The sequence below is a fragment of the Dama dama genome, chromosome 28, assembly GCF_033118175.1.
Source record: "Dama dama isolate Ldn47 chromosome 28, ASM3311817v1, whole genome shotgun sequence".
Classification (NCBI taxonomy): domain Eukaryota; kingdom Metazoa; phylum Chordata; class Mammalia; order Artiodactyla; family Cervidae; genus Dama; species Dama dama.
The window spans coordinates 22,811,309-22,825,164 of NC_083708.1; the positions used below are offsets into that span (position 1 = coordinate 22,811,309).

At 37.9% G+C, this 13,856-nt stretch overlaps 1 protein-coding gene across 8 annotated transcripts in view; it reads left to right on the forward strand.

Moving 5' to 3' along the window:
* Nucleotides 1-13,856, forward strand: part of DOP1A (DOP1 leucine zipper like protein A) — a 131,067-nt gene that overhangs the window by 84,515 nt on the left and 32,696 nt on the right. For all 8 annotated transcript variants that reach the window (XR_009690979.1, XM_061131916.1, XM_061131917.1 and 5 more), the window contains 8 exons: nucleotides 163-437; nucleotides 1,738-1,890; nucleotides 3,829-3,929; nucleotides 5,643-5,902; nucleotides 7,473-9,462; nucleotides 10,253-10,364; nucleotides 10,474-10,656; nucleotides 13,189-13,314. Coding sequence is in view for 7 of the 8 variants with exons in the window: in XM_061131916.1 (XP_060987899.1) it covers nucleotides 163-437; nucleotides 1,738-1,890; nucleotides 3,829-3,929; nucleotides 5,643-5,902; nucleotides 7,473-9,462; nucleotides 10,253-10,364; nucleotides 10,474-10,656; nucleotides 13,189-13,314 (3,200 nt within the window). In the remaining variant the exon portion in view is untranslated. The remainder of the gene's footprint in view (nucleotides 1-162; nucleotides 438-1,737; nucleotides 1,891-3,828; nucleotides 3,930-5,642; nucleotides 5,903-7,472; nucleotides 9,463-10,252; nucleotides 10,365-10,473; nucleotides 10,657-13,188; nucleotides 13,315-13,856) is intronic.

The window sequence follows — 13,856 nt, forward strand, 5'->3', positions numbered from 1 at the left end:
CTTGAAGCTGTAGTGTGTGTGAGAAACCATGGTTTTGTTCACAGAGCAAGGCCTAAAGTTCTTAGATATAAGTGCTTTGTTTTTAGAAATTACCTTGGAAGACAGACTATGCCTGGAAAGTTCACTGTGATGGACTGTGTTGGCTTCCGGCTTCTGTTTCAGACTGGGAGCACGTGCAGCCTCCGCTGTGGCTCCAGACGCTGATGAACGCTTGCAGCCAAGCAAGTGATTTCAGCGTGCAGAGTGTCGCCATTTCACTAGTGATGGACCTGGTAGGATTGACTCAGTCCGTGGCCATGGTCACTGGGGAAAACATCAACAGTGTGGAGCCTGCCCAGCCCTTAAGTCCAAACCAGGGACGAGTAGCTGTGGTGATTAGACCTCCTCTCACGCCAGGCAATCTGAGATACATAGCTGAGAAGACTGAATTTTTCAAGGTAAGTTTTAAGAACTACAAGCATGACTAAGATGAGACTCGACCTGATCTGCTTAGCAGAGATTTAAAAGATGATAGTCAGGCTTAATTGAACACCTCTTAACACTGTACTGTAAGGAAAAGATACCATATACCATATTTGATCAGTACTGCTTGGCCAATCCTGTCCTCAGTTTTGTGAGGAGGAAAAATGAATAAGGGGAGTATTGGGGTAAAAAGAAAAGTTCATTTATACTGTAAAATATATTTCCATATGACGTGGTTGTCACACTTTTGGTTTTCATAGAGTACAACCTCAGGTCTCCAAAATGTCCAGGAGAAGTTTTCCAACCCTAAATTGTCTGATGATCATCTGTGATAACATGATGTCATTCAGGAAAAAATGCATATCCTTTGATTTGTTTCACAGCAGTACATATGATATCTTTGGCATAGAAAGAACATCAAGTATATTTTGCTTAAGCAGGTAGATTCTTTATATATAAAAAATTTTAATCTTCAGGTCATTGTATCCTTCAGATAGTCCATCTGGCTAGATTAGAGTTGGGTTCTGTCATCTGGTGGTGGTGAACCCTGATGACTGACTGATGCCTTTTTATTAGTGCTGTCGTGGATAATCATATGCTGTGTTAACACATGTAGCACTGAAATACACACAGCCTATTTTATGGTTTAAGAAGTTTGGATATTTGAACTATGAATTATATTTCACTTTGCGACATACAAACATAAACATTAAACTTCCCTCAGTGCAGGGTTTCAGTTCAGTTCAGTTGCTCAGTCGTGTCCGACTCTTTGTGACCCCATGAATCGCAGCATGCCAGGCCTCCCTGTCCATCACCAACTCCTGGATTCTACCCAAACCCATGCCCATCGAGTCGGTGATGCCATCCAGCCATCTCATCCTCTGTCGTCCCCTTCTCCTCCTGCCCCCAATCCCTCCCAGCATCAGGGTCTTTTTACATCCTCTTAAAGATAGTGTATTCTAGCATCACTTTACTAAACATCACTAAAATAGTGAAATAGGGTCTTATCTGGACCCTATAAAAAGTGCTAACATATGTGATGTTTAAAGTAAATTTAGTTAAAGGACTGTCTGTTGTAAGATATCCCAAAAACCTGGATGACGAGAAGCAAGCAGATGGAAAGCTACACTTTTAAATCTCATTTCAGTGACATAATGAGTATTAAGACCTTCTAGGTCTGGCAGTCAGAGGCTTGTTTGTACCTAATAGGAAATGTTTAAAAGTTCTCATTTATAATTGTGTAACACTGTGACTTTTACATCTTCTTTTTAATAGCATGTAGCTTTAACATTGTGGAACCAGCTGGGAGATACAACACCTCAGCACCACCAGAAGAGTGTGGAACTGTTTTATCAATTACATAACTTGGTTCCTTCTTCCAGCATCTGTGAGGATGTGATAAGCCAGCAGTTAACCCATAAAGATAAGGTAAATTCTTCTCTGCTGATCCTGTGCCCACCTTACCCCCTGCTCCTGTTATACTGAAAGGCAAATTAAGGAAACCCTAGGAAAATTGTGGCATCCAGTATCTGAATAAGATAGCTTCATTCAGAATGATTATCATATCTTTAAATGTGTTCTATTCGTCTTAGAGGAAACTTCTTTGTAAAAATAATAGTAATATGAAAAATCAAGCAACCCAAATCAAATGCTGGGTTTATTTTGTGATTCAGGAGTGGGGAGTGATGATTCAAGTTGTTGCTGGTCTGAGTTCTTGGGTTGTTTACAGATGTATTCAGTGGTCTCAGTAATGAAACTGATGGGTTCATTTACTAATGTGTGTGAAATGGCATTTGTAAATTACAGAATGCTAATATGTGAGGTTATGGGCTTCCCTGATGGCTGAGATGGTAAAGAATCTGCCAGCAATGCAGGAGACCTGGGTTCAGTCCCTCAGTCAGGAAGATCCTCTGGAGAAGGGCATGGCTATCCACTCCCGTATTCTTGCCTGGAGAATTCCATGGACAAAGAATAAATAAGGATTTTGTATCCTATGTATATGAAGTGTGATTCATAAGTGTCAGTTAAAGATGGCTGAGTTATGAGCAGACCTGAAAAGAAGCTGTAATGATCATTCTGATTGACCTGGTCAGGGTAACCTAATGAAGTTTGTAGTCTTCCTGTGTCTGTTCTCTTATGTTAATAGAAAATTTTGTTGAACAGCTTTTGGAAGTGGATTGCCCTCATTTAAAAAAAAATTCTAAATGCTAGTGACTTTGAATAGGTTATATTCCAAAAGGCTTTGTGTTGAGTAAATGAAGCATTTGGCCACAGGGAAGTGGCAAATGGAGTGAATGAGAGGAATGAAAAGTTTATTCCAAGAGAAATGTTAATATTCTAGTTCTCCTTCAATACATTCTTTCAGAATTGTTCAGAAATTTTTAAATAAAGCCTTGTATTTTAATGTAATAGTTTGTTTTACTTTAAGTATAAATCTAGGACAAATTATATCCCTGTTTACTTGTATAACATTTCTAAGTTCTAAATAAGGATATTATATATCCACGAAAAAATTAAAGTATCAGTTATTATTTTTTTTTAATGTGTTTGTATTGGTTGATGTACAAATGCAAGCTTCATTGGAAAAGCATGCATTAAGACCACAGGAAAAGCAGGCATTCCTCTAACCTGTCACAGTTTAGACAGTTGCAATCTGATTTGGGGGATCTTTTACTTGATGGATTCTACAAATGCTGGAGAAAGACTATACAATTTCTTATAATCTTGTAATTTCTACTAACGCATTATTGTCTAATATCTAATATTGATCATTCTAAATAATTAATTCTTACATTATTTTATCCATTGTTATCACATAATCTTTTCCAGATAATCCCAAAAGTGACATAATAGTTTTTGTGTAGAAATAGAGTTTTTTTAAGTCCTTAAATTTTTAATCTAATAAACCAGATTTATAAGTGATGATAAGTTCATTTGAAATTAATATATAATTTCTAGGAGCTAAGCAAATTATATAGTGCCATAAAATTAGTTTTGACTACTGTTTACTTATATTAAAATGAAGGGGAAAGTGCTTCCTATAGTCAAGATATAATAACATGCACATTATTAGTTCTTTCCATCCCCTGTTATAAAATAATCTAGTAAACTAATCACCTAAACTAAATAATAACTTATATGGCAGCATGAGATGATCCTTTAGGTTTAATATTTCTGTATATATTTAAGTATTTTATGTATTTCTGTTTCCATAAAAAAAAATACAGCTTATTTCAGCATGTACTAGAATACTGTGAACACTGAACATAATACTGTCTTAAATAGCAACTTTTTTTTTTTTTTTTTTACTAAAAATCACTCAATATATTCATGGATAATAAAATCATCTCCCATATTTGTCCTCAGAAAATAAGGATGGAAGCACATGCAAAGTTTGCAGTTCTTTGGCATCTAACAAGGGACCTCCATATAAATAAGTCCTCATCTTTTGCACGGTCTTTCGACAGGTTGGTTACATTTTATATTCAGGTGTTTTTGAGGGGATGCGAAGTAGAAAAGAGTAACTTTTATTGCTTTGCCAGGCAAAAGGGGCCACAGTGGGCTAATGCCCTCAAGATTGTGTGACCCTTATATTCAGGTTTTATAATAAGATATCTTAATGTTTCCTTTCTTTAATCCCCTGGCTAATTTGGCAAGAGTAGCAGATAGTAATTTGCAGATTTTGTAAACAGAATTTATAAATTATTTTTTTAATCTAAGCTGTATTAAAAGGCATGGCATTTTTATTTATCTAACCGATTTTCCCTTTGTATTTCTGGAGCACCCAGTGCCCCTTCCTTTCATTGGGTGACCTCATCAAGTTCCTCCTATATGCCAGGCATCATTCTAAATGTTGGGAATATAGCAACATATGCAGCCTTCTTGAGTCTACATTCAGTGAAATTTCATATAAACAGTAGATGGTATAAGTGTTTCTCTAACAGTTATTCCCAGTCTTGCCTGAACCAGACTTAGAATCTACAACTAAAATACTGACAGATCACTTCTGTGGATTCAAAACATCTAGTTAGCTGCCTGAGAGTGGTTTTGCTGTTTGTCTGGACTACATAGATGACTCAGACACCAGAAATAAGATTTGCAGTAACTTCCAAGGAAATGCCATTTATAGGTAGACTTACATACATCGACATCAGATAGCAGGCTCACCAGCAAGTCTCATCAAGGCGGCCCCAAATCTAACTATGCTTGAAGCCCCACTCAGCATCAGATGCATGCTCTGCTGGATCTCAGCTGCTATAAAGCAGCATCCCCATTCTCTAATGATCTGCTACTGAACCCCTCTAGTAAACTGGGCCCTGGGACTGGGTACTTCACAAATACCACCTCTAATTCAGTAACCACCTGTTCTCAATCATGACAGTGAAGTTAAGTGATTTGCCCAAGATCATCATACGTGAGATAAAGTAGATGGCCCAGTTTTATCTTTGGTTTTCTGATCCCAAACTGTACCTCCACACCTTTCACAGAAAGTCTTTCCTTGAATTAAGCACATGGCTTCAACTCATAAAGAAAATGGGAGCAAAGGAGCACAGAAGAACATGAAAATAGTGTTGACTTGTAGAGGGGCTGTATTTAGTGATACGAACAGTAATACAGCGCTAAAACAGACTAATTCTCAAGTTTTTTTCTTCTGTTTTTTTACAGTATCTTATAGAGATAATGTATGCTTGTGAAATTTCAAAAAATACAAGTGTATAAGAAAAGAGAGAGGACTATTTTTCCTTTCTCATTGTATCTTTTTGGTTTCCTTGGTGGCTCAGATGGTAAAAGCGTCTGCCTGCAATGCGGGAGACCCGGGTTCGATCCCTGGGTTGGGAAGATCCCCTGGAGAAGGAAATGGCAACCCACTCCAGTACTCTTGCCTGGAAAATCTCATGGACAGAGGAGCCTGGTAGGCTACAGTCCATGGGGTCACAAAGAGTCGGACATGACTGAGTGACTTCACTTTCTTTTTCTTCCTTTCATTGTATCTACTGAGACTGGGGATTAAGGTTATTAAAACGCTGTAGTCAAAAGTTATTGTGAAGTATAATTACTTTAAAATAGTTAATTCAAAGTAAGAAACACAACTTACAGTAATGTTAATTTTTAAAAAATTAGAGTGTTAAAACTAAAGTAGGTATTCTATTCTTTGTTTTAATTATTGGTGTTTATTGTAGGTCACTGTTCATCATGCTAGACAGCCTTAACAGTCTCGATGGTTCCACCAGCTCTGTGGGACAAGCCTGGCTGAACCAAGTCCTACAAAGACATGATATCGCAAGAGTTTTGGAACCACTGTTACTGCTCTTACTGCATCCCAAAACTCAGAGGGTTTCAGTGCAGCGAGTACAAGCAGAACGTTACTGGAATAAGGCTCCTTGTTTTCCTGGAGAAGAGAGTGACAAGCATTTCATGCAGAACTTTTCCTGCAATAATGGTGAATATCGCATGGAATTAGAACAACTTTATTTAGAATTAAATTAATAAATAGAGAGGTGAACACACAAGAGTGATTGTCAAGAGAACCAAACGTGAGAATTTCTCCGTGGGCTGATTTTTTCCCCTCTGCATGCAATAGTGCTGCTTGCGTGTGTCAGTGTGTACCTCATCCCTGACCATCTTAGAGGACTGGGATCTCTGTTATCAACTGACTCTTTCAGGGGCGGCATTAGCATAGCTCTGGTCAGAAACATTCTTCAGTATTAGCAAATACTGTAGACTTTATAGTCCTGGTCCTACAGTGTTCTGTAGATACTCCACTGGGAATCTATAGTAAGCTTTTAGTGCACATTTCTATTTCAGGTGTCATTTCCCTCATCTGTAAAATGAGGATGATGATACCCAGCTCTCAAAACTTCATGGTGAGCGTTAGGTGTGGTCATGTTAGTGACATGCGTAGTGCAGTGACTGGCATATAAGTGTTTGATAAATGTTCACTGTTATGATTAATGTTTGATAAATATTTGCTATTACTATTAATAGAATACTATTACTAATAATAGTAATTAACAGACATTCACAAATTGTCAAATGATACCCTCTATAATACACCAATAATGGCCCCTTAGATTATTGTACTTTACGGACAAAAGAATCAACTTCATTTCTCTCTCTTGTAAAATAATCCTGTAAGGTCAGTAATGAAAGGTCACGTTACCAGTGAGGCTGTGGCTTTCTCAGAGTCTCACAGCTGGTAGGTGGTGAAGTTAGAACGAACCATGCCCCTGCTTCATCTTGAGTGTGTTTCTACAGAGCCGTGGTTCCTCGCTCTAGCTTCCTTTCCACAGCTTCCCCTGAATCCTCCTAAGAACGTGCTCCACTCTGCTTATCGCCAGCACTTCTTTGCATTAACACCTTGCCCACCATAGTTCCTGCCTGTCTGCTGAATTCTCACCTCTATGAGATCATTCTCAGACCTCATCTGTGGTGTCATGATGCTTTCCCTGAATTTGAAGCTTCTGTCTTTGCACTTCTTGCGTGGAACTAAGCCTTCCACCCTCTCTGAAGAAATGCTCCCCCAAAAGCACAGAAATGGGTATTTGTGATCCCTACTTGTTTTAAAACTTCTCAGAGTAAAGAGTGATGTTTTTTCCTTTCCTCACCCTCTTCTCATTTAGGGCCTTACTCAAACTAGATAATTTATAAATGCTTGTTGAATTTTTTTAAAATCAAGGAGATTATGTGTTTATATACTAACTATATACCAAACTATTTAAAAAGAATGTCGTATTTGGGGATAAGGGCAATGTTTTATATTTTATCTCTGTTAAATGTGCTGTTTTGTTTAATTCAATTGAATAATAGGCCTTCTAATGTTGAGTTGTCTTTAAATTCTAATAGTCATCTACATAATTTTCTAACTTAAAAGGTCTAACATATTAATAAACATTTTAATAGAAAAATGTAAGTAGGTAATGAAAGTAATGATTAAAAAATCTTGTTCGGTTTACATCTCAATTATTTTAATGTATTTTGTATTGTTTTTCCTTACTCTCTTTCTTTGCCAGTAAGCCAAGTACAACTCATGGCATCGAAAGGAAATGGTGAGAAGACACTTACCGTGGATGAAATGGAGAACTTCAGCCTTACTGTTAATCCGTTAAGTGACAGACTGTCCCTCCTAAGTACCAGCAGTGAGACAATCCCTATGGTTGTGTCTGATTTCGATCTGCCCGACCAGCAGATAGAAATACTTCAGAGGTCTGACTCGGGATGTTCTCAGTCCTCTGCTGGGGACAACCTGAGTTACGAAGCCGATCCTGAGAACATGACTGCGCAGGACGATTCCCAGGCGCCAAGCGCCGGCTCCCCAGATGATGATGTTCAGCAGGTGGTCTTTGACCTGATATGTAAAGTTGTCAGTGGCCTCGAAGCGGAATCTGCCTCAGTGACATCTCAGTCAGAAATTGAAGGGCTGCCCCCGAAGGACAGTGATGTGGATCCAGGCGAGGAGGTGACTGGCAACGAAGATCAGCCTGCTCAGCAGAGCCAGAGTGCCGTGCTGAATGACGACAGTTCTCAGTTTCTTTCTGTGTCTACAGCGGGAAGCTGTGAGTGTGTGCCAAATGGAATTTCCAGAAACAGCTCCTCACCTTGTATTTCGGGAACTGCACAGACTTTCCACGACTCTTCTGTTGCTTCCACAGAAACCAGATCTCGACAGAGAAGTCACAGTAGCATTCAGTTCAGCTTCAAAGAAAAATTATCAGAAAAAGTTTCCGAGAAAGAAACAATTGTAAAGGAGTCAGGTAAACAACCGGGAGCAAAACCTAAAGTAAAACTTGCCAGAAAAAAGGATGATGACAAGAAGAAAACTTCAAATGAAAAACTCAAGCAGACCAGTGTTTTCTTCAGTGATGGTCTAGATTTAGAGAACTGGTATAGCTGTGGAGAGGGAGAAATTTCTGAAATTGAGAGTGACATGGGTTCTCCAGGATCACGAAAATCTCCCAGTTTCAACATCCATCCTCTCTATCAACATGTGCTTTTGTATCTCCAGTTGTACGATTCATCCAGGACTCTGTATGCTTTTTCTGCCATTAAGGCCATCTTGAAAACTAACCCCATTGCTTTTGTAAATGCCATTTCAACCACTAGTGTAAATAACGCATATACGCCTCAGTTGTCTCTGCTTCAGAATCTTTTGGCCAGACACCGGATTTCTGTTATGGGCAAAGATTTTTATAGTCACATTCCAGTGGACTCAAATCATAACTTCCGGAGTTCTATGTACATAGAAATCCTTATTTCTCTCTGTTTGTATTATATGCGTAGCCATTACCCGACTCATGTCAAGGTTACAGCACAAGATTTAATAGGCAATCGAAACATGCAGATGATGAGCATTGAAATTTTGACACTCCTCTTCACTGAGCTGGCAAAAGTCATAGAAAGCTCAGCAAAAGGTTTCCCTAGTTTTATCTCTGATATGTTATCTAAGTGCAAAGTTCAGAAAGTGATTCTTCACTGTTTGCTGTCATCTATCTTTAGTGCTCAGAAATGGCACAGTGAAAAGATGGCAGGTAAGAACATGATTGCTGTGGAAGAAGGTTTCTCAGAGGACAGCCTGATCAATTTCTCCGAAGATGAATTTGACAATGGCAGCACACTGCAGTCACAACTTCTCAAAGTGCTTCAGAGGCTCATTGTTCTCGAACACAGGGTAATGACTATTCCTGAAGAGAATGAAACAGGTTTTGATTTTGTGGTGTCTGATCTGGAGCACATCAGTCCCCATCAGCCCATGACTTCTCTTCAGTATTTGCATGCCCAGCCAATCACATCTCAAGGCATGTTCCTCTGTGCGGTGATACGAGCTTTGCATCAACACTGTGCCTGTAAGATGCACCCACAGTGGATTGGTTTAATCACATCTACTCTGCCTTACATGGGAAAAGTTCTCCAGAGAGTGGTTGTTTCTGTGACACTACAGCTTTGTAGAAATTTAGATAATTTAATTCAACAGTACAAATATGAAACAGGATTATCTGATAGTAGGTAAGAATTGATTTTTAATTTTGTCACTATTGACAGTTTTTACATGTATGACCACTTCATCATCTAGAAAGTCAGTTGCAATTTGGGTAAATAAATTAGAGGTTCTTGTTAGGTTACACATAGTATGTTGTTTTCATAAAGAAGAAAATTGAGGAAGAGTATCCATAAAAGAATCAAGAATAGAAAACAGAAGGAATAGATAAACAGGACTTTTTTTTCGCCATAGAGCTGAAATTAATTTTGATGCCCTTCTTGACTGAGCTGGCAAAAGTAGCAGAAAGCCTTGCAGAGGGTTTCCTTGGTTTATCTGATATGTTGATCTAAGTGCAAGTTAATGTCACACTAGAATTAAACTTATAAATAATTCTTTTCCCATCTGATTTTACTTCTTATTTTGAATTTTCATTGTTTGGTGTCTAATTTTATCTGTATCCCCAGGCCATATTCAAAATTAATCTGTCAAAATTTATCCAGGTGTTTAATAGACTAGTGTCTGGTTTATCTCCTGTGTGAGCTCAGGTACTGGAAGTAAGAAAACTGGCTGTATTTATTTATTTTGTTTAGAATTTGTTATCCCAAAAGAACTTTAGTACATTTAATGTGTCACACTTGTTTTATTAGATGAGGATATAAAAGCTCCTAATTTATTTATTTAGTTATTTATTTATATAATATTTATTGAGCTCTTACTGTGTGCTTAGCGCATGCTGGACATTTATTATTGATGAAACACAAACTTCTTGTTCACAGAACTTGTGTTCACATGGATGTGATGTATATCTTCTTTCAGGCCTCTGTGGATGGCATCAATTATCCCACCAGATATGATTCTTACCCTTTTGGAAGGGATCACAGCCATTATCCACTACTGTTTGTTGGATCCTACTACACAATATCACCAAGTGAGACTGCACAAATATTTGACTGGTTTTTAAAGACTGTGAGGCCTAATAAGTCCCCATTTGTAAACCTCAGTAAATGATATGTTTCTTTTTCCCCTGACTTTGATAGCTTTTGGTCAATGTAGATCACAAACACCTGTTTGAAGCCCGCAGTGGAATCCTCTCGATCCTTCACATGATTATGTCCTCAGTGACACTGCTTTGGAGCGTGCTGCATCAGGCCGATTCTTCGGAAAAAATGACCATTGCTGCATCTGCCTCTGTTACCACTATTAACCTTGGAGCCACAAAGGTTAGATAATTCACACTTCACCCTTGGAGCTCAAGAGTCTATTTGACACCTCTCCTAGAGATTATGTTCCAAATTTGTGAATAATTTGAGTAGTATTTATGATACTCTGCATGGATTGTGTAATTAGTTATCAAGTAATTTCTTTTTTGTTATCAAGTAATTTTAACTATTTTCTTGAAACAACATTAAAAAAATCACACTTTTTAAGCATATATAATACTTTTTTTTTTTTTAGTAAATTTAAAGTGCTGCAGTACTCTCGCCACAATCTAATGTTTGAACATAGCCGTCACCACAAAAAGATTCTTCATGCCCATCTGCAGGCACTTGGGTCCCACCCCTAACCACCATCAACCCTTAATCTGTTTTCTCTGTATATCGATTTGCTTTTTCAGGCCATTTCCTGTAAAAAAGAAATTATACATTATTTGGTCTTTCGTGTCTAACACCTTTCATGTGACATAATATTATTGAGATTCAGTCATACATGTTATTACTTTATTCCTTTTTTAGAACATTTCAAGCTGACATTTTAATATGCAAATCTCTCCTGGAAAATAGTTTAACAATATGTACAGAGATCTTTAAGTTACATAGTTTTTGACCTAGTAATCTTCTTTAGTAATTAATTCTAAAATAATCAAAATTATGTAAATATGTATAATATTTACTATAGCTTTATTTATAATAAATATTATGGGTTTCCCTCATAGCTCAGTCAGTAAAGAATCTCCCTGCAATGCAGGAGACCCAGGTTCAATTCCTGGGTCAGGAAGGTCTCCTGGAAAAGGAAATGGCAACCCACTCCAGTATTCTTGCCTGGAAAATCCCATGGACAGAGGAGCCTGGCAGGCTATACTCCATGGGGTCACAAGAGTCACACACGACTTAGCGGCTAAATCACCACCACGGTAGCCTTATTTAATGGCAGAAAAAAAGAGATCTAAACAGTAGGGAACGGTTAAGTAACTTATTTACTCAGTGTTACATTCAGTTCAGTTCAGTTCAGTCATTCAGTCGTGTCCGACTGTTTGCGACCCCATGAACCGCAGCACGCCAGGCCTCCCTGTCTATCACCATCTCCTGGAGTCCACCCAAACCCATGTCCATTGAGTTGGTGATGCCATCCAACCGTCTCATCTTCTGTCATCCCCTTCTCCTCCTGCCCTCAATCTTTCTCAGCATCAGGGTCTTTTCAAATGAGTCAGCCCTTCGCATCAGGTGGTCACTGTATTGGAGTTTCAGCTTCAACATCAGTCCTTCCAATGAACACCCAAGACTGATCTCCTTTAGGATGGACTGGTTGGATCTCCTTGCAGTCCAAGGGACTCTCAAGAGTCTTCTCCAACACCACAGTTCAAAAGCATCAATTCTTCGGTGCTCAACTTTCTTTATAGTCCAACTCTCACATCCATACATGACCACTGGAAAAACCATAGCATTGACTAGATGAACCTTTGTTGACAAAGTGATGTCTCTGCTTTTTAATATGCTGTCTAGGTTGGTCATAACTTTCCTTCCAAGGAGTAAGCGTCTTTAATTTCATGGCTGCAATCACCATCTGCAGTGATTTTGGAGCCCAGAAAAATAAAGTCAACCACTGTTTCCCCATCTATTTGCCATGTTGCCACTAATAATCATGGTTTTGAAGAATTCTTAGTCAATGGAAAGTGCTTAAAAGTTTAGTAAAACAGGAATTTTATATAATTGAATAAATATTGTATTTCTAATTATGTAAAAAAATTATCTGCAGAAGAAGGAGTAAAGAAAATTCATGAGCTAATTAATGATTATCTCAGGATGATGAAGTTAATGGTTGATTCAAAAAATTTTTTTCTTCTTATACTTTCAGATGTTTCCCAAAGTTTCTTCCTTATATTTAGAGGGAAATTATGTGAATGTTTAAAAGCATGTTTGCTATGGCAAGTCATCAAATTGATATCCCTCAATTACCTAATCTTACTCCAGATCTGACTTCCTAGACCTGGGAGTCACGGGATCACACCTGTCGCTGTGGAGGAATGCTGGAAATCAGTAGAAAATTTAAATAAACTGATGGTTTATTTTAATATTTGGATTACATTATTACAGGCTATTTTTTTTCTCTTGACTTAAAATGACCATGGTTGCATCTCTTTAACATTATTAAACTTTCCTCCACCATTACTTACCACGGATACCATATCTACCACTCCAGTATTCTTGGGCTTCCCTGGTGGCTCAGCTGGTAAAGAATCCGCCTGCAATGCTGGAGACCTAGGTTCGATCCCTGGGTTGGGAAGATCCCCTGGAGAAGGGAACGGCTAACCACTCCAGTATTCTGGCTTGGAGAGTTGCATGGACTGCATAGTCCATGGGGTCGCAAAGAGTCAGACACAACTAAGGGACTTTTTCACTTCATTTCACTATCATGATTTAGGTGGTAAAATATACAAGTTCTGTATATTCTTCCAAGAAAAACTAAAAGTGCAGTCCAATTATTAATGCTTTCGTAATTTTTAATGCACTTGTAATTTGCTCAAATTTTTTTAGAACTTGAGGCAGCAGATCCTAGAATTATTGGGGCCCATTTCAATGAATCATGGTGTTCACTTTATGGCTGCCATTGCCTTTGTGTGGAATGAGAGAAGACAGAACAAAGGTCCCACCAGGACCAAGGTATGTGTTTATGTTTTCACTCGGTAAGCATATGGTGAAGACACGCTCAGTTTCAATGTTCCCTTAGTTGCAGTGGGATTAGGGGCTGGGATGGGGTGGGTTGCAGAAAAGTAGATTTGTCTTCCAGTTTAGATAATAATATATTGCCTAAATTTCTTAAGTATAAAAGATACTTTATGTGAAAAAAGAAATTCATATGATATTAAAACTGTAGCTGTATAGAAATGATAATCAGATACAATGTGTTTTTTAAACGATAGTCATTTAAGGTGCATACCAAGAGTATGGAGAGAAATTTTCATCTTGATTAGCTTTTCATTACAATGTGACTGCTTCAGTGTAATTCATATATTGTCTTTATATATGTGGAAATTTTGTTGCTTTGTGAGTTTGAAAGCTCAAACAACTATTCTGTGTTGGATATAAATACTGACTCACTAGAATACTAAGGCTATTAAATAACTTATTCCTGTAAGATATGTGATTTTTCTAGCTGAAGGTTTCTAATCATATTTTTGTGCTGATTTCATTTCATATATGTA